At 39.2% G+C, this 19,417-nt stretch overlaps 1 protein-coding gene across 5 annotated transcripts in view; it reads left to right on the top strand.

Annotated features, from left to right (window-relative positions):
- Positions 1 to 19,417, top strand: part of PTPRC (protein tyrosine phosphatase receptor type C) — a 61,305-nt gene that overhangs the window by 13,969 nt on the left and 27,919 nt on the right. For 2 of the 5 annotated variants that reach the window (XM_080623966.1, XM_080623969.1), the window contains exon 3: positions 19,269 to 19,364. The exons of 2 other annotated variants lie outside the window; for them this stretch is intronic. In XM_080623966.1, coding sequence (XP_080480092.1) covers positions 19,269 to 19,364 — 96 coding nt within the window. Of the gene's footprint in view, positions 1 to 17,193; positions 17,309 to 19,268; positions 19,365 to 19,417 lie in introns of those variants that run through there. One more of the 5 variants, XM_080623967.1, reaches the window with a different exon arrangement.

Here is a 19,417-nt window from a genome sequence, read left to right as displayed (position 1 = left end):
TCTATCAGAATGAACTGTGTTTCTTTATATAAATATACATTTAATCCACGGTATGAACCCGTATTTTCAATGGCATTTATGATCTTTCTATCAGGGCAACTTCATTGAAATCAACTGATTTTTTTTTTACTGTTCTTAATTTTTATAATTCTGTTAAGCAGACAGAAAGAATTGTTTGTTTGTTTGATCGTGGGTTTCTATAATATTTAAATTAAAGGAACTGCTTTAATAGGAATCTTTTTTAAAAGTTTCATAATGCAAGCTATGAAATAAAAAAATTAAAATTTATAAGGAAGATGTGAAATGCCCAGGTGTAAACATCTTTGACTGGATCTCTTCTGCAGGTAGTAATATGCTCTAAGCTGTCCAGCACAGCCTTGGCCCTCTGACCATCCTGGGAGACATCCTGGCACATGTTGTTGCTCCCTTCCCTCCTGCAGATTTAGGCTTCCTTCATGTAGCAACCAGAGTATGGCAGATGGAGGTGCTTCCCCTTTGGTGTCTGTATGCTTAATCTGGACCTGTCAGCTTGGAAGTGTTTACAGGTTTGTTGGTATAGAGATAGTCATCCATTTCTATCAGGGTGAAATCTGAGGCTACTTGGATGCCTCTTATCATACTGTGTCCAAACCTGTTAGGCAATGTATAGTTTTTCCAGTGATTGCATTGCTCTCGTTGCAGTGAGTCACCACTTTTTAAAGTAAATAGTGACTTAGTTTAATGTCATGTTGTGATACTTTTTTACAGAGAATATATTCTACTTTAAGAAAGCCACAGGTAACAATGTGCAGATGCAGTAATTTGTTTTTACATCTGTCAGTTTTAAAATTGGCCTGAAAAATCCTTCTCTGTTCTTAGTACTTTGGAAGTGCACAGTAATCAAGTTTTTCTTTGTGAGGACAAGGCATGAATTCACAGAGTCTTACTGCAAATACTACTAAGTTAGACTGGAAAATGGGCATACAAAGAAGCAAAGTTAATTCACTCGGTTGTATTAAGCTTCCACTATACCAGACCAAAGGACTTGCACAGTTTAAGGGCTTGGTAGAGACTTACCATGAAGAGCTCCTATCTTATAATTAGGTATTTTGAATTAGTCTTATACAAATCTGTGTGCAATTGATATTAGAAAGTGAGAGATGTGAGGATGTTACACAAATGCAATGTCTTGCAAAGAAATGTGGTATCTTCTAGGTATAATTTAAACGGTAAAACTTACATCTCCCCTGAAATCCGCAGTGCTATTTCTGCAGAATATGAGCACTAGGGTTCTCTGGGACAAGTGGTGTTTGAAAGATGCCTCTACGATAAAGCATTTTAGAATGAACTGAAAGAAAATATAAAAAAATTAACTGAAATACTAGAATCTGTAAAGAAATTATGTTAACACTCTTGCAGAGTGTGTGCCTGAACCTAAAAAGAGAGGGAACCGTAAAGCCAGAGAGAAAAATAAAAGCTGGGTTACGAGTGTATGTTTAGATACTAGAGGTGTTCTTCTGAAGCTGGAAATCCATCTGGAGTGATACTAACTAAAGATATTATCAACTGCCATATGTAAAATTCAAAGTAATTATTACCAAAATGAAGAAGAAATTAGTTCAGGAAATAACATAAACTGTAATAAAATAACAATTGATTCTAGCATATGAGAAAAGCTGTGAATAACTTGGTGGGTCTGCTATATTGTTAAAAACTAATAGAAGCAATGAAACAGAAGACTAAAGATGCCTTTTCACAAAGTTTTCATGCAGTTGGCCCCAGAGAGATTCCTGTTCACTGCCTGAAGGTGTAAGGCAATGTGAGAAACCAGAGTTGACTACAGTCTGTTAGTGGTGTGGGAAAGGGGGCACGGCAGTTTAAAAGCACAGGGTGTTTGCTACAGTGAGCAGTGGGAAAGAGTGTGACCCGTTGCCTGTTTTTCGTCTTGATGCTAGATTTTCTTTCAGGAAAGAACTATGCATAAAGCTTGTTGAAGTTGTTTTCAGGAAGTAACCTTCAGAGCGGAATGATGTGGAATTCACCCAAAAGTTCTTGAAGGACTTACGAGTGTGAACTTACAATAAAAATAGAAACCAACTCCCTAAGCATGAGTTTCTATTGTGGAGGTAGTTAGTGTGCTACAGTAATCATCTTTTTAAAGGTGGCTCTTCTTTGGACTTTAGTTCAATGAACCTTCAGTAATTAAAAAATACCTGAAATAGCAATAACAGAGCTAGAAAAGCAAAAAGTATTTTGGATGTTTGTACTGAGCACCTCAGATTATCTTGATCTAGGATGGTCACTGAATCTTCTGTATACAGTGTAATGCTCATGGAAGATAAACTACAATCAATCTTATTTCTTAGATAATTGTCTCATTCTGTGATGTACTATGAGGCTTGTGTCATTGTAGAGGCTGCTTTGTGCGGTGCTTTGTAACTAAAGAAGCATGCTAAAAATGAAAGGTGATGCATTAAGGCAACTAAACTTTCTGGTAGTTTAGTTTTGCAAAAGTTTTTAAAATGATGTAGGCTGAAGTGTTAATATTTTTGTACATTGCTACCTTACCTCAGTTGAGGAAGTTTACTCATTTGTGGGTTGACAGAGAGCCTTGCCATGGGAATGGGAAAGTGCTTGCTTACAATGCAACCTGAGAGCTGGTTTGCTAAGTACAGACCAGTGCTCTGCAAAGTGGAGATAAAATTAAGGCACCCACATCCTGTGACACCATATAGTTCTTGTAGGCTGCCATTTACCAGGAAATTGAAAGAAGTCCATTAGTTCCAAATGCTGTTAAAACACAAAATGCTTGACTAGTTATGCTTGATTTACCTTATACTGTGTACACTTGAAGGTGTATCTTGTGAGCTAGATCGTCTGGTGATGGAACTCAGTCTCTTCCTGGTGGTGTCAGAGGAGCAGCAGAAACCAGGTCTGGCTACTTATCTGCCATATTAGTTTTGCAGGTGAACATGAGTACATTCCTGTAATTCATAGCTAATCCAGCTCTTCTTGTACATCTATAATCATCATTTGCTGTTAGTTCCTGTGTCTGTTCTTATCCTTTTTCAAAAACTGTTAAATATGCAGCTTTAAATTATTTTCAAAAATCCAACTGTGTTACATTTCTGGAATACATATACATTTCAGATGGAGTTATAGACTAGGTGAAAATGAACATTTTCTTTTTATTCTTGTGTTTGGCAGCAATAATAGTGGGAACTTAATTTCTTATTTATCTTTACCAATAAATTATTGAACGGGGCTGACTCCATCTATTTTGGAAATTCTTTATCATCTGAAAAGAAACATAAATTTTCATTAAGTTTGCTCATTACTTGCAGTCAAATAATATTTCCCCAGTGAAATCTGGTCAATACTAAGAAGATAAACACAGTGCCATGGTCACATGTCACAGGTTTGCTGGGCAAGCAGATCTAAATTACTGTCTCTGTAGAATGCTGAACTAATCTCTTTAATCTTGTCATCTGTGAATCGCAGACTTAGATTAGAGATATCAAACTGCCAAGGCGTCCCAAAATAAGCAAACTAGATAGCAATTCTGAAGCAACTGCAAGTTCATAGTGAAACTCTGGTGTAAGAATGGGTCAGTGTTTAGGCTATGGAGAGTGCACATATCTTTTAGATGAGGATATTTGTGCTGTGAAGTCATCATCAGAGTCATGGATCAGTTTCCTGGAGCGTGACATAAGCAGATGCATGATAATAAACAGAGACAGATCAGAACAGATCAGCCCCTTGAGCACGAGACCACTGCAGTTTAGAGGCAGACTGCTGAAACTGCTTTAGAAGCAGCAGAGAATCAGGAACTTCTAACCCTGCGGTGGCGGGGGGGAGGGCTGGGTAAAGACAAAAACCAAAAGCAAGCAGTAGCCAACTGCATACAGCTTTTGCAATTTGAGGCTTCCCAGGTAGCATTGTCTGGGTGCATGGGCAGGAAGCAGTGGAACCCTGCAGGACCTGCAGTTAGCCCCAGGTGCTTCTCTTAGCCCCTGGATGTATCAGCACTGCATCATAAGCTGTTTGTCAGCATTAATGCAGAGCCTGGGAAAGAACACAAGAAGGTATTTCTCTGGATGAAGTTACTACTATAAACCAAACACATTTGACAACAGTTTGGTTACTTTTTAGGTGTTCAAATAATTCTTCTGTCCCTTCCTACCAAAGTGGTGAATTGCAGTGGGTTTTCTTCGTTTTATGTGATATCTCTATCTCTCTGCCAAACCCAGTAAGTGAAACTAAAGCTAGTTAATGGGTGAACACCAATGTTGACCTCTCAGTTTTGTGCTCTAAGGTCCAAAGACAGAAACTTAACAAGACAATGGGAACACCCTGACATGGTTAAGCCACTCAAATCTAAACTGAAGTTGAATTATACTGAAGTGGGAGTTTAACCATGTGACTGATTAACTGTAATGACTCATAGCCCCAAAGGACATGACTTCAGGGTGCAGCAAAGGAAGACAGAGAGGCCCCTGATTGAGAAATAACACAACTACCTGCAGAAGCAGGATTTTTACAACCACATTTGGTAGCACAGTGCCAAAGCTCATTAACATTGATGAGGCAAAAGATGACTTTAATTAGCAACTGCCAGTAACTTAAAACTGGAAACCAAAACATGCTTAGTGATTAAGCTGTTTTAGCATTGTGTACCTTTAAGCAAGTAAAAAGCACCTGCACTCCTGGCTGGAAAGCAGATGCTCTGGCAAGAGTCCCACGTTCCTCATGTAATGTAGACCCTTATTCACAGAGAGAAAGCCATGGTCAAATAGACTGTAATTGGTCTAATCTGAGAAGTTCCCCATGATACCAAGTGCAGTGGGATCCCACTCAGCCATCAGCCACTCACCTCTGCAGAGCCATCTCCTCCCCTACAGCCAGTTTCCCAATCATCCATGATGGGGGACTGAGCAGGTGAAATGTCATCTAAGTGTAGGAGATGTTTGGGACCTCAGTGCCATTTCTTGTATTCTTTGGAGAATGCTTTGTAGAAAACCATATTCCTTTGGTGCAGCTATCTGTCCCAGACATCTGCCAAAATGAATTGTCAACTTTTAATTCAATTGTCTTTTATACCATCTGCTGTGGCCCTAGAGGATTTGTTACTCATCCCCTAACAGAATCACATTATGTCCCAGGTGGGGAGTTCTATTCCCTGATCACTGTGTTCGTTATTTTCTTGGGAGTTTACTAATCTTTGTGAAGGTTTTCTTTGGCCCTTTCTGCCTAAAGAAGGCTGGTAGTTTCCTGCCTTATCTTTCACAACACTATTTCAGACTGCTTTACACCGTCATTGCTGCAGATGTTGTTTGTCTGTCCTTAATTTCTTTGGGTCTTGGTTATGTAAATGTATGTAAAGAGCATAATTTACTTCCTGAAGGAAAGAAATTGCGTTGTTTTAACAGTGCAGAATCGATTGGTTTAGCAGCAGACATTACAATGTGCAGAGCATCATGAATTCTTGACCATGGAATTTCCTACAAAAAGAATTTTACTATTTTCATAGATTTTTCAAAGTTTCTGGATGTGAGGGTAATCTTGAAAATCCTAACTGAAATGCTGCAGCCTGTTTGAGTCTTTGGGTATAGTGGTCTCAGTTGCCTTGCTAACGTTTGGCACCATTATGAATTGCCTTTCATAATTTTAATATGAAGGAAACTGCCCTGAAATTTTCAGTTTTCCTGTATGAAGTGTTATGAAAACACACAAATTGACACAGAGTTTGGCTGTGGGTGCTGTAGATTGTGCACGTTTTTGACTGTAGTTCAATTTATCCAAGTACTCTTAACAGCATATACATTAGGGCAGAGCAGCCCATGGAAAACCAGGTTATTCCACACTGGAGCTGGTCTACATGAACAAAGTGGCAAGGACAGAAAAGGTGCAGGTGCCTTGCCAAGCCAGCAGAGCTGAATGCTGAATTAAGCACTGTCAGTCCCCACTTCCTATTAATATTTGTTGCTGGGTTTGTATTGGGGATCTGTTACACGCTTACAAGCTGGACTCTAAGCAGTCCTAATTCGGAGCATCATCTAAATTTAAACTATGGGCTTAATTCCTATTGAAGCCAGTGATGAATTTGTATGCAGAAGTTCTTTATTGAACACCTGGCAGGACTTTCTGTCTTCTGTTTGGTTTGGTCATATTATGAAATTTGTGCAGCATATGTATAAAATGCTGTATAGGTGCTAAATAATATCTTCAGTTGTAATCTACACAACTGAAAAATTTCGGATATATTCCTTTTGTTAAAAATGAAAGAGCACTTAATTTTAACAGGTCATGTGGTCATAAATTCCACTAAATGCTGTTAAAGTATAGACTTTGAAAGAATAAAATCTTACCCACATTAGCACATACTGTGTCTTTCAGCTACAGCTTTTCCATCTGTCTTCACAGAAGACATTTCACTTGCAACTTCCAAACTGCTCCATCTATGTGTGTGTACAAACTCAGACTTGTTTTACAGATCGGGGTTTCTGACCTCCCACTTCCAGCTGGGAGTTGTTCTTGCTATTGTCATCAGATTGTAATGCTACCATATACATCTATCTTATTAATAGACATCAGAAATGTTTACAGGTCTGCTGAATTTGCTGGCTTGTGTATTGCTCTGCCTGTATAAAGAGTGTAAAATTATTTGGAGCATGAAATTGGATGTTCTCTTATCTTTGGCCTAAGGGTTTTCCCTGGGTCCCTGTATTTTGAAAGGTCCATAAAATTCTTTTCTTACATGAAGTCTTGTCTAGCATCTTTATCTAATATCTTTGATTTTACTTTTCTTTTCCAGACTGCTAACTACAAAAAAATTAAAATGAAAAATAGGAAAAAGGAAAATATTTATGAAATGCTAATAAAAATTGCTTGCCACATACAAAAGATAGAAACATAGACTGTTTATGTTCTTTCTGCTTCGAATTATTTAAAATGATACTGAAATTAGTTTTATTTGAATCCTGAGGAAGATGAGCTTTAGATTTCACAGGTTCCTTCCTGGAATGTGGGGCACCACAATCCCTGTGAGAAGAGTAGCTTCCTTGCATTTTGAGACTTTATTTTCATCTCCTGAAACATTCAGAATACATTGTCTCCTAGAAAAGCATGGCCAGCACAGGTTTTATAGCAAAATCAGATGACTCATTTTCCCCTCTTTTTGTTCATGATTATCAGATAGTCAAAGTTGGGGCTCACATCTCCAGTTTCTTGTAATGAAAATAGCAAAATAGAGGAAGAGAAAAAAAGGACACATTTAAAAGGCAGGTTACTGCCCAGAATTGCACACCAAAATTGATGATCTGATTTTCAGGAGAAAAATATAGAAGGAAAGGGGACTGAGAAACCACTTTCACTCAAAGCTTTTATTGAATTCAAGAGGGGTTGAGCGTGCCTATCTCTCCTTTGAAATCTGTTCATCATTGCTTCTGGCATGACATGAAGTACAGGTTTCTTCTTGATAGTGCTGGCTCAGCTTCCCGTAAGGGGCAGAGCCTAGGTTTTGCATCCAGATTTTGAGATAGGGAGAGGCTTTTGTATGTGCATGCATGGCATTCTGGGGAGCTCATGTTCTAGGAGCTTCTTTGCAGCTCTATGACTGTTCCTATTTATGCAATAAGAAGGATATGAGCATTTTTGTTTGTGTGGTTTTTTTTTTTTTTTTTTTTTTTTTTTTATATATATACAGCACTTTCAGATCCCTTGTCTGCAATCTTCATAATTTTAAATGAATTTCAGTTGCAATATTCTGGTCTAGTAGGATAGTGCTATTATCTCCACTTTGCAGTGGATGTTACAGGGCTACTCACCTAGTAGTAAAATGTAGAACTTCTGAATAGGACTTGGTCACAGTCTCAACTTTCCTTACGCTGGCTGAGTACAAGCTTAATGCCAGGTTATATATCAAGTACAGGAAATTTTGATTAAATGGTGATAATTTCTGCTTTTCAATTAAAATAAGAATGTTTCCATATTAGATTATACAGGAAATACATATAAATAATTTGTAATGGGCAGTTTTCCTAAAAGATATCGATATGTTTCACTGAATGATTTACTTTACAAACAATTCTTTGCATGAGTAATGGTGGTAGAATCTGACCCTGTTTCCTATCAACATTTTGTGTGTATATTTTACTGTGTTTTAAATGGTACTCTAGCAAGTATACAGTTGATTTAGCTGCTGATCAGTGAATATGGTTTGTCACACCATTTCATGACCAAAAAAAAATGTTGTTCAGTAAAATATTTGGTGGATGATATTAAATTCTGATTATTTCTGGCCTGAATGTCTGGAGAGAAAAAGGACAGTAACCAAGTAAAATCACTCTCCCTTGAAACACAAAGGGTTTGCTGGCTGCAGCTGACAGCCTCGGGAGGGTGAGGAAGCTGCCCAGCAGGCAGAGTTGGTATGGGAACAGTTCTCCACTGAGCTGGGTGAGTTTTTTATCCTCTGTACTCTCTACCCTTTTAAGAAACAGAAGCTAGATGTCTATCAGCCAGTACTGGTTAGGATCTCTTCATGCTAGAAGAAATCCGGGTCATAGGAGATGACTGAGGCTAGCAGGATAGAGCATTGCTCCTTGGAGATGTGAGGCTGGGACTTTGGCTCATGGAGCACAGGGACTGCTGGGAGTCCTGTTAAGCTTGGAGCAAGAAGCTGTAGAAATACAAATGACAGTTCACTGGAAAGGGAAATTTTTGTGCCACATCTTTATTCTGATTTGTGCCTTCCTGCTGTAAAGAGTCTTTCAAAGGCTGGGGCTGTGCAGGCAAAGTAACAGCACAGTAAAACCCAGTGCTGTGAGCTGGAGGTACAGAGCAATGACATGTACGTAACTCTGCTGCAGAATAAAGCAGCTAGTTTTCTTTAAGCCTGAACTACACAACCATCAGAGAAGTCAATTAAACAGTCATGTCATTCTTGTGAGTAGATAAAGTCAGATCCTCACTCTGACTCCAGTGTGCTCATCTGAACCACGGGATCTGTTCTCTTCAAAGACAGTAGCTGACTCTCCTCAGCCTCAGCCTGTAGTAGGGATGCTTCAGTAGCAGCAAACATCACTTCAGGCCTCAGAGCACCACTCCTGTGAGCCACTTGGCATCTCCTGCAAGTGTGAGGAATTTTGTGTTCAGGGTACTCTTTGATTTTTGCAGCAATACTGAATTACTGGGAGTTTCACCCTGTAAGGGGAAGAACTGTCCTGTGGGAACAGTCTATGTTACTAAACCAGAGGTATTCTGCAACTGTGGAAGGACTTGTGGGCCTCTAGGCTGCTGCTGTCCCCAGCCTCTGCTGCCAAGGGTCACAATAGCCAGGTGCTGCCAGAGTATCAGAGTAGCCCCTAGGAACACCCCACTACACCTTTGCAGCAGTACTGACATTGCTCTCTGGTGGATTGTTGTGTTTTATACAGCATACATAGAATATAGGACTTAGGAGTTATGGTTGGGATTGAGGAAAACTGGTGGTTTTGCATTATAAATATAATTAAATAAAGAGGAAGCAATCTCACTGTAAAAATAAGACTTCTATCTAAAACCTCTTACCAGCTCAGAATATGTAAGGTTACAAAAAAGTAAATTAAAGGAAATGTTATGGTCTTTTTTCAGAACCTGTGTGTTTTCTTTCCATTTTTGATTGTGCTTTGATCTTATTTTGTAGGAAAGCTAAGTATTTGTAAATCCAGGTGATGTCAGTTGGAGACATAGATGTTTAGAGGACCTGAATATCAATCTATTTATCTGTGTCATCTGCGCTTCTCCCTCAGCTCCCACAGGCCAGTTTGCTACTTTTGTTTGGGTCTTTAGCAGAGCAACAGATCAGAGAAAAATCTTATTACACAAAGGAAAAGCTCACAGACAGATGTTATTTCTTGACAGGAATGTTCATTCCTTTTTAAAAATCACTGGCTGCATCTTTTTGAAAATCACTGATTAGAGTCCCCACTGACATGATGCTCCCAGCAGGTACAGAGCTGTTGATCCATGGACTTCATGCTAATAGATTTCTACCAAACAGAAGATATGTCTGATTTCAGAAGGCTTTATATTATCAGTGGCTAAAATGCTGCTAATCATATGGTACTAAGTTGTTTATGGTTTGACATTTGAGCTGATTAAAGGCAGTTCAGAGACATATTTCCAAGTTGTTTCTTTGCAGAGCAAAGGACCCATTTGCTATTTCTGGCAAAATTAGGTAAAAAGCAATGTGCAGTCAGGAAGGAGAAGCAAGTCAGATGTGTAAGTAAACCATGGTCCAATGAGACAGTCTGAGATGAAGAAGTTTGCCCCTACCTCAAACTCTCAGCAATAGTCAATTCTCGGCTGCAGCCTCCTTTTCTGATCAAAACACTTGAGAACTGAGCTGCCCTCAGCAGTGCTCAATAGCTCCCCAGGACTAATGGAGTTGACAATTGCCAAAACATGGGAGTAGGAATTGAGAGGATAATGTAATAGTTGCATGTTCTTTCCTCCTGCTTGCCACAAACAATATACATCCAGCAAATCCAGAATATGCCTGTCAGTATCATTAAGCAGAGCAATATGGACAAAGTGTTTCTTTCTGCTCATGGTAGATGTGGGAAAGAAAGATGAAGGAAGTTACAGGAGGGCTAGAAAAGTCATAGGTAAAGTTAGCGGCTGGTGCTTGACAATGGGCAAGTTCAGCATGGTATCAGTGTGAGTCTGGCTCCTGACTTTATACATGCACAAATACTGAAAATATACAAAAGGCAAAACAAACATTAACTCAGGTTTTATTTTGCATGTAGCACAAAATTGCCAAGCAAATATCACAGCCGATCTTCCATTCCTCATTTATAGGTGTTTCTTAATGACTGCGGATAGCAGCCAATATTTCACAGTTGAAGTAACTCTTGCATCAGGGTTTGATGATCTCCACTCTTGCAGACAATTCACGTGGTGACAGGTACTCCCTGCAAAGCAGCCTGGACTGCATCCCTAAGATTGCCACCCCACACTGTATCATATTAAGGGATCTGTACAACTGAAAATAATTGCAAATGCAAATTTGGTGAAAAGATGTTTAATAGGGAAATTTCATGACTGCAGTAGAGAAGTTGCGGTTTAGCACTAAGATAGGTCCGATTGCTTGAGCATGTGGGTGCTATGGTAACTCAGTTTCACCATTTGGAAGCACTTAAGCTCTAAACCACAGTATGCTGCACCCTCTTCCTTTTGAGTAGGGTTCTGTAGAAGAAAACCAGAAGTAAACAGCATGAGAGAAACCACAGAGCAGCAAAGGCGTCATTAGCTGTAGTCATACAAGTGGGTTAGTGTAGTTAAAGTCCCCCTATGAAGGCTCATTTAAAGTGCAGAGTGATTGATAGAAACGCTGTCCTTCTGCCTGCTAAATACACAACATTCCTGGACATTTATTTTAAGTTTGCAAGAACTGTGTACACAGCAAAAGTATTTGAATTGCTGCTTTTAGTGTTTGTTCTACTTCAGGTTTACAGTTTTGAGAAGTCCTAGATATCATTGGTAACAAATGTTGCTTCCATATAATTAATATTTCCTGAGGGGAATTTCTGTTTTTCTCTGTGATTTTATTTTTCTCTGGAAAAATTAAACTCTTAAATTTATTCTCTCTGATCAGAATCAGAAAATTCGTTTTTCTAGATGGTCAGAAATGTTTCATTTGATTTCATGTTAGGTGAGAAAAAAAAACCCAGTATTTTTCTTTTGACTTTTTTTGTTGTTTTTTCCTTAAGACAAGCTCTCTGTGTTAGCAGAAGTTAGGCTTGTTTTTTGTTTTAGCTGATGAACGTTGTTGTAACCGATGATTGTTGACAAACTTTGATGTTTGTATTTCCTCCTCTTTCCTGAACCTGCAACATTATGTTTCTCCTTGTATCTGCCAGCTATAGATTCTTCTTAACTCCATCTCTTTCTTCTGGCTGCTGCCCTTGTACTTAACTGCTGGTTAATTTGATTTTTTTTGTGCCTTATCCAGTGCTGTAAATGCTGCTTAGTGCTTATAGTTGACACCGAAGTTCAGGAGAAACACAACTCCTGCCCTGGAAGCTGGACGGCAAGGAGAGGGTCAGAGATGTTGGGAACCAAGGACAAGAATAAATTTCAAGCATAAATTTGTTTTAAAAAAATATAATATCACATCTTATATTTAGCCATAGTGTGGGTCTGTACTTACTCCCGAGATGTGATTTGCAGGAAGACTAGGCCTTCCATAATGCAATTCAGGTTTGAGCACTGATATGTGTCTCAGGAATGAAAAAGCCTTTGGCTCCCCAGATATATACTTTAACCAAAGATTGAAAGTGGTAGGAAAGAGTAACAGAATCAGGCTTTTACGTGATGATTGCGGTGTTTTGGGGGTGGGCTGGTGGGGGGGGAAAGAGGGGGTGCAATTATTAATGAATTTGTATAAAAGATAATATTTTGAGAAATTCAAAAGGGAAACTATTTTAATTTTAGAGTTGGAATGAGTGTTACATCCTGATGTCAAAAGGAAAGAATTGGCATTTCTTAATCACAACATTTTAAATTTTCTGTTAAATTAGAATTTACAGTTTCACATTTTTATCTCTAATTTCTGGTGAAAATAAATATTGTAAATATTGCCTGTGGGAACAGAAATTCGAATATTTATTTAGTTTTAATTCTCAGCTACTGTAAATGTATAACATTCCTATGACTGCTGTAGGGCTATGAAGGTTTTACCGATTAGATTATGGATTACTTTGAAGTGATCTCGTGCCTGCATCTTCAATGACCAAAAGCGTAGGCATTGTTTTTGTTAGGACCTCTGAAATGTCCCAGTTACCTGAGAAGTTTCTACGTGTTCAAGTCAAATGAGTAATTTCCCTTTTGACTCGGAGCATGAAAAGTTTCACACATCTTTGATGTGACCTCTGTATGGTGTTCTTTTAATCAATTTTCAAAAAGCAGCAGTTTGTCCAGAAACTGGGACCAGTTTTGTTTTGTTTCTTTCTTCCCCAGAGTTGGTGATAAAGAATTAAGTGTAATTCTGCACTCTGTCATTATGAAAGCACTACAGCATACATGATCCAACCTATAAAATTTGAGGGGTCCTCTGTGGTGTAGAATTACTCAGATGTTTAAGTGTTTGCTAGCCTATTCATAGGTCTGGCCAGATTTATTTGTAAAGTAGGAATGAATCCCTTTATTTCATGTTAGCAGCAAAAAGTAAGCAGTAACATCTCTGTCCTTGATGCTCATTTACTTGGTCTTTTTAGCTAGTTCTGGCAGCACAAGGGAGCCTTAAAGTAAGTGTGAATTACATCCCATCCTACTTGAAGTTTAAAAATAAATCAAAGCAGGGTGGCTGGCAGAATTCTGTAAGGCTCCTTGCCTTACTCACCCTTCACCTCCCACCAGGAACTGTTCTTTTTCTGCAATTTAGTATTGGCTTGCAGTGGAGCTGACTAATGTCTGTGCTGTTTGCTAGAAGACCCCCTCAAAGAGCTTTACTCTATCTGAACAAGTAGACCACATCCTGTTGCTTTCTGTGCAGATGTGAAGAGCCCTGACCTTGCTGAAGCAGTGCTGTTCAGCTGAAAAAAGAGGGAAGACAGAATCTGGACCTACGCTAGTTGTTCTGTGTAAAGTGCTGCTTGGTGAGGGTTGTTGGGGTCTGTGCAATATGCTGAAGGGTGAAGAGATCCTGGGAAAAGGGCAGCACTTCTGCAGAATCACTAAGCATTTCTCCTGGCAGAAAACCCCAGCTGCCACTGGTTTTGCAGACACGAGACTGAGAGGAACAATTACTTCCTCTGCCCACTCCCCAGGTCTGGCACACCCACTCAGAGTGCAGCTGGATGTGAAGAGCCAGCTGATATGGTACCACTGTAGATAAAACCCCAAATGCACGACTAGCAAAAGGACATCCTCCTTCTCACATTTCTCTATGCTGTGTGCATCAAGGAATGCAATGCTGCAGCACTACTGTGCTCAGAGGGAACAGCCTGAGCTTCTGGCATGCAAGTGCAGTCCCCTGTGCAGCCCAGCAGGAAATACAAAACAGGCTCCATTTAATCCACTGTGCAAATTAAGCAGCAGAATGGAGTCAAAAGGCATGTTGCCTGTCATCAGATAATGTATTTTTGCTTGTATAAACATGGTAATGTTTTTAGGCTTTTAATCCAGATTCAACACCACCTTCATTTTGTCAGCTGGAGTTTCATTTAATAACGTGCTCATAGGAAATTTGTGCTGGTGCTTCCTTCTGCTTGAGAAGATCAGACCCCAGACTTCCTTGGAACACAGTGTCTTTTAACATATTCTAGGTCTGAACTATCTTCTGTTGAGTTGGGAAGCATTTTCACCTTAGCCTGTCTTTCGTGAGAGGACAGCAGTGAGCAGTTAACTTCTTGCATATGGGTGTGATCATAGTTCACTTCCGCAAGTACAGTCACTACTACAGCAGCGATATAGCAGCTCCTGCACCTCCAAATGTGGCCTGTACAGCTGCTGTCCTTGGGGTTTGAAGTGTTTGGCTTTTTTTGTGGCCTAGTTTCTTTCCCAGTTTTTCAATTTACTCTTCCTGTTGAACGTTGAAAGATTTCTTCAAAATAGAGTAGTCCCAGGACCTGTATGTCTTTGAGGTCTCAGGAGGAAGGGTGGTCAGCTCATACATTTTAGGTGTATTTTGTTGATAGACTGCAATTCCATGAAAATCTTTTCTTTCATGCAGCAGCTGGACTCTCCCTGCCAATGGGTAGCCAAAGAGGAAAGAGAATGAAAGTGATTAGCCAAGCTCCCATCTGCCCATGGGTTGTGCTGATTGAATCTTTATGGGGTACCAGACTAAAGCCAGATCAACTCAAATACTACTGATGAGTTGTAAATCTTTTGGGTAAGTCAGCAGGAACATAGTGGTGACCAAATCAAGAGAAGGGAAATGGAAACTTATAAAAGTTTCTTCATTAGTAGGAACTTGATGTACACTTTAATTCTACCACTTGGGTTATCTCAGCCTATCCTACAACTGTTATCTTAAAAATGTCTTATGGCTGGATGCAGTTTAAAATCTGTAAAAAGATTTGGGATAGTTCCTGTTTAAACACAGACCTACTTGCTTAGTTTTGTAATCATCAGGCTTTCATACTACACAGCATGTTTTTTCGGGGTTGGACATCCTTATTAAATTGTAAAGATATTCTTAGATTTCAGCCTTCAAGTTTCCAGAGTTATGTTTTAGAATATAAACATGAGCAGGTAGTTTCGACTTTGAGGTTAATTTTGTTAACCCGAGGTTAGCCCAGACATATTTGTTAGCTGTGGGACATTTGGCGAAAATAAATTAATTGTAGCAATATGACAACTAATATTGGAGTACCAGTCTGGTATGTTGGGATTCTTCTTTATTTTCCTTCAGTTTACCCAGTACCTCTCAAGAAGGTTATATGGCAAAATGTATCTGCTTTGCTGGTTGAGATTTTTTTAGTGTTCTGGTGCCACCTATTGAATTCTTTTCAACTGTGTCCAATTCTATGGCTATAATAAATCATATAATAGAATAAAATCATAAAAGAGGAGGAGACCTTTAAAATGCTTAGAAGAACATAAAACTGCCATGAAATTCTGCTAAAATGCCAGTGCGTATTTGGAGGGAAAAAAAGGCAATCTAGGACCATTATTTTTCAAACTGTTTTAAGTGATCTGCTCTAGTTGAACTGGTCTGAGCAAAGCGGACTAGATGATCTCTTGAGGTCACTTCCAAGCTTGAGTTCTATGATGTGACTAAAATTCAGCATCTGTCATGAGTGAGCAATAAACCTCATGCTATATTTAAGCTAGTAGCATTATTCCTGACTTTACAAGGAAGAGGATGGGGAAAATTACTTTCTCATGTATCTTAAGGAAGTGAATGAGGCAACCAGAAGTACAGCACTATGACAAGCTCATGAGCATTCTTTTGCTCATATTGTTTTACTTCTCTTGGAAGACAGAATCTTGAAGTATATGTGTTTGCATTAGAAATCAGTAAATAGCTTGAAGAATATTTCTAAATGTTTCACTAATCTCTGAGTGGAGTTTCATTTAGGACCTTTTCTGCAACTCCTTTGATTCTTTTCTTGGAAACAGTTATTTAAGTGATAGTTGATCTGTGTAGATGACCAGAGAAAGTTAATTTTGGGCTTGAGGTGTATTTAATGTGCTGAACCGAAGTAAAATTTGGGAAGGAGGGGGAATAATTGATTTTTCAGCTGATAAGCCAGTTGGAGAAAGAAAAATCATATTATGGAATTTAGAGCAACCAACCACCAGCTTTCAAATGCTGAATTTAAAAAAAACCGTGAAGATAGAGTGAAAATTAACGGTTCATGGCAAATATGAATGAATATATATGTCATGTTTTCTAAACGTCATTGGCAGTTTAATTGTATAGTCAGATTATAGAATTTCTGGTAATAAATGTTCTAGTCCTTACCAGAGAATTCAGATGCTGCAGATACATTGATAGATCAAAAGATCATCTGTATTTTTGTATTTTGACAGCATCTGTCAGGTTAAGTTAACATTCTGTAGCTCTGAAAAGTGTAGGTGGTCCTGCGTTTCAATGGAGATACAAAGATATAAATGAGTTAACATACTAGAGCTGTTAATATAGTAGCTTCTAAACCTGTGCTATTAAGTCTCTTGTCAGTCTACTACATTTTTTACAGATTCTATTCTTACAATTAATGTCAATTTTATTTTGAAAGTTTCTTATGATTTCAGACAAACTATAGGCAGGCCCATATCCTCATCTCATGGATCAGATTTTAGGTAACACAATCCCATCCTCTATAAAGAACGGAGTAGCTAGCTCTGTGTTACTGTTTTTAGGTGAGCTTCATTTGACTTCTCAAGATACTTTTTCTTTAAAAATATCAGACTTCTGGATTTTTCCAAATTTTAATTTGTAGGAAGAGATCTTGAAGAATGTACAGTCCACAACAAATTCAACTGTTCACTAGAAAAGTACTTACAAGATTTTAGGATTTGTTTACATTGATTTTTATATCATGGCTTATACATGTTTCATGGCAGTTCTGAGCATAAAGAAATTGCTCACTCTCCACAGGTGTCTTTGTCATCACTGATCATGTTTTTTTAATGGCTGTTGTTGGTCTTCTGAACTGTCCATACAGGGTGCAGAATCCATGGTGGCTATTTAGCAGCCAACACATGTAGCACCGACTGTTGGAGCACTGAGCTTTGGAGTTCTGGGAGATCTGCCTATCTTGAGCAGGGCAACAGAACATGTATCCTTCATTAAGTACCGCAGTTTTTCACAAAACCCTGGATTTTTGCTTTAAAGGTTGAAGGAGTTTATTTTCAAAAAAGTAGAGCTACATTTGTGAAGTACCGTGTAGGGAAGCTGAAGAAACAGAGAAATTAGGAACAGTGAAGTACTATCTGATAAACACAGATGCTCCCAATCTCCCCCCCCCCTAAAAAAAAACACCCATAAAACAAACCCAACCAACCAAGAAACAAAAAACCCAAACAAAACTAAAAGGAAATAAGCATTGTAGGAAGGAAGTAGTAGAAAAAGGCAGAAAAGGAAAAGCCAAATAGGCAGATAAAAGTCTGTGAACAGTTACAACAAGGCATATGTGAATATATGACTTTATTCCTTGATGAAAGCATAGCAAGCTGTGTTAGAGAGAGATGTCTTGAGGGAAGAGGCATTGCTTTGGGATGGATTTCATAGAATCGTAGAATGGTTTGGGTTGGAAGGGACCATAAGGATCATCTCTTCCCAACCCCCTGCCACAGGCAGGGACACGTCCTTCCACTAGACCAGGTTGCTCCAAGCCCCATCCAGCCTGGCCTTGAACACTGCCAGTGTTGGGACTTTCACAACTTCTCAGGAAAAACCTGTTCCAGTCCCTCACCACCCTCACAGTAAAGAACTTTTTCCTAATGTCTAATCAAAGTTGACCCTTTTTCAGTTTGAAACCAATCCCCTTGTCGTATCAATACATGCTCTTGTAAAAAGTCCCTCTTCAGATTTCTTGTAGGGCTCCTTTAGGCACTGGAAGCTGCTCTAAAGTCTCCCCAGAGCCTTCTGGTCTCCAGGCTGAACAATCCCAGCTCTCTAAGCCTGTCTTCGCAGGAGAGGTGTTCCAATCCTCTGATCATATTCTTGTCCTTCCTGGGCTTGCTGCCACAGATTCACCTCCTTCTTATGTTTGGGTCCCCACAGCTGAACACAGTACTCCAGGTGTAGTCTCACTGGAGTAGTGTAGAGAGGGAGAATCACTTCTCTCAACCTTGCTCCTTCAGATGCGGCCCAGCATATGGTTACCTTTCTGGGCTGGAAGTGCACACAGCAGGTCATGTTGAGCTTCTTATGAACCAAAACCTCCAAGTCTTTCTCCTCAGGGTTGCTCTCAATTCATTTTCTACCCATTCTGTATTTGTACTTGGAGTTGCTCTGACCCAGGTGCAGGACCTTGCATTTGGCCTTGTTGAACTTCATGAAGTTTGCACTGGTCTACCTCTCAAGCCTGTCAAGGTTTCTTATGTTAAAGTGGACTTCAGGATTTTTATGTCAAAGTGGAAGCTTCTAATCCTCAAAACGAGTAAAGGATATAGTGCTGAGAACAAACTCATGGTGCCAGCTATTGCCATTTTTTTTGTCTCTCTTGCAACATAAATTTTATATTACACAAATACAAAATGCTTTGGGTCAAGATTTCAAAACAGAATGTAAAAATGAGGCTTGTTTTTATAGGTATGAAAAAATCATAGCTCCCAGTTCAAGTCAGGAGGTAATTTATAACCTCAGTATAGGAGTTATTAGGAGAGATTCTTAAATATCAGCAGGATGGTCCAGGAAGGGCACAGCCACTTAGAAATTAGTAGTAGGAAAGCAGATGGCTTTCAGGAATGCTGAGGATTGGCTTTCCAGCTCTTGTATAGTGAGGATTATAGACAGGTTGGATTTTTCCTGACAAAGAATGTTGGTATCTCTTCTTAGAAACAGTCATTCTTCATTCAGTGAAAAGTCACCCCTATCTGTTGATGTTGCTTGTACATGTATACATTGCTGTGTGATGATGCAAAAGATTTCGAGAATTTTAGCTTTTGGTATTGCAAAATACATCAATAAACATAAAAATATTTAAGTATCCCCAGAAAATATTTCAGTATCTGTCCTGGGAAATGTGGTTCAGAGAAAGCTGTACAAACTGTTGGACTTTTTCTACTATAGATGCACTTCTTCCTTACATGCATTGCTCACCTGGTGATATCTTTTCCCCACTGTGCAGCAGGAGATGAAAATCTGGCAAACAGCAGCTCTCCCTCCCTTATGTCACCTCCACCTGCACACTCCACATCACTCTCACCTCCAGGCACCACTGAAGGTAACGGTGAATTCAGGACCATGGCATTGCTGCTATTCTCCTGTTTCAGCATC

The sequence above is a fragment of the Psittacula echo genome (assembly GCF_963264785.1).
Source record: "Psittacula echo genome assembly, chromosome: 7".
In the NCBI taxonomy this organism is placed as follows: Eukaryota; Metazoa; Chordata; class Aves; order Psittaciformes; family Psittacidae; genus Psittacula; species Psittacula echo.
This window is presented reverse-complemented; position numbering and strand designations above follow the sequence as displayed.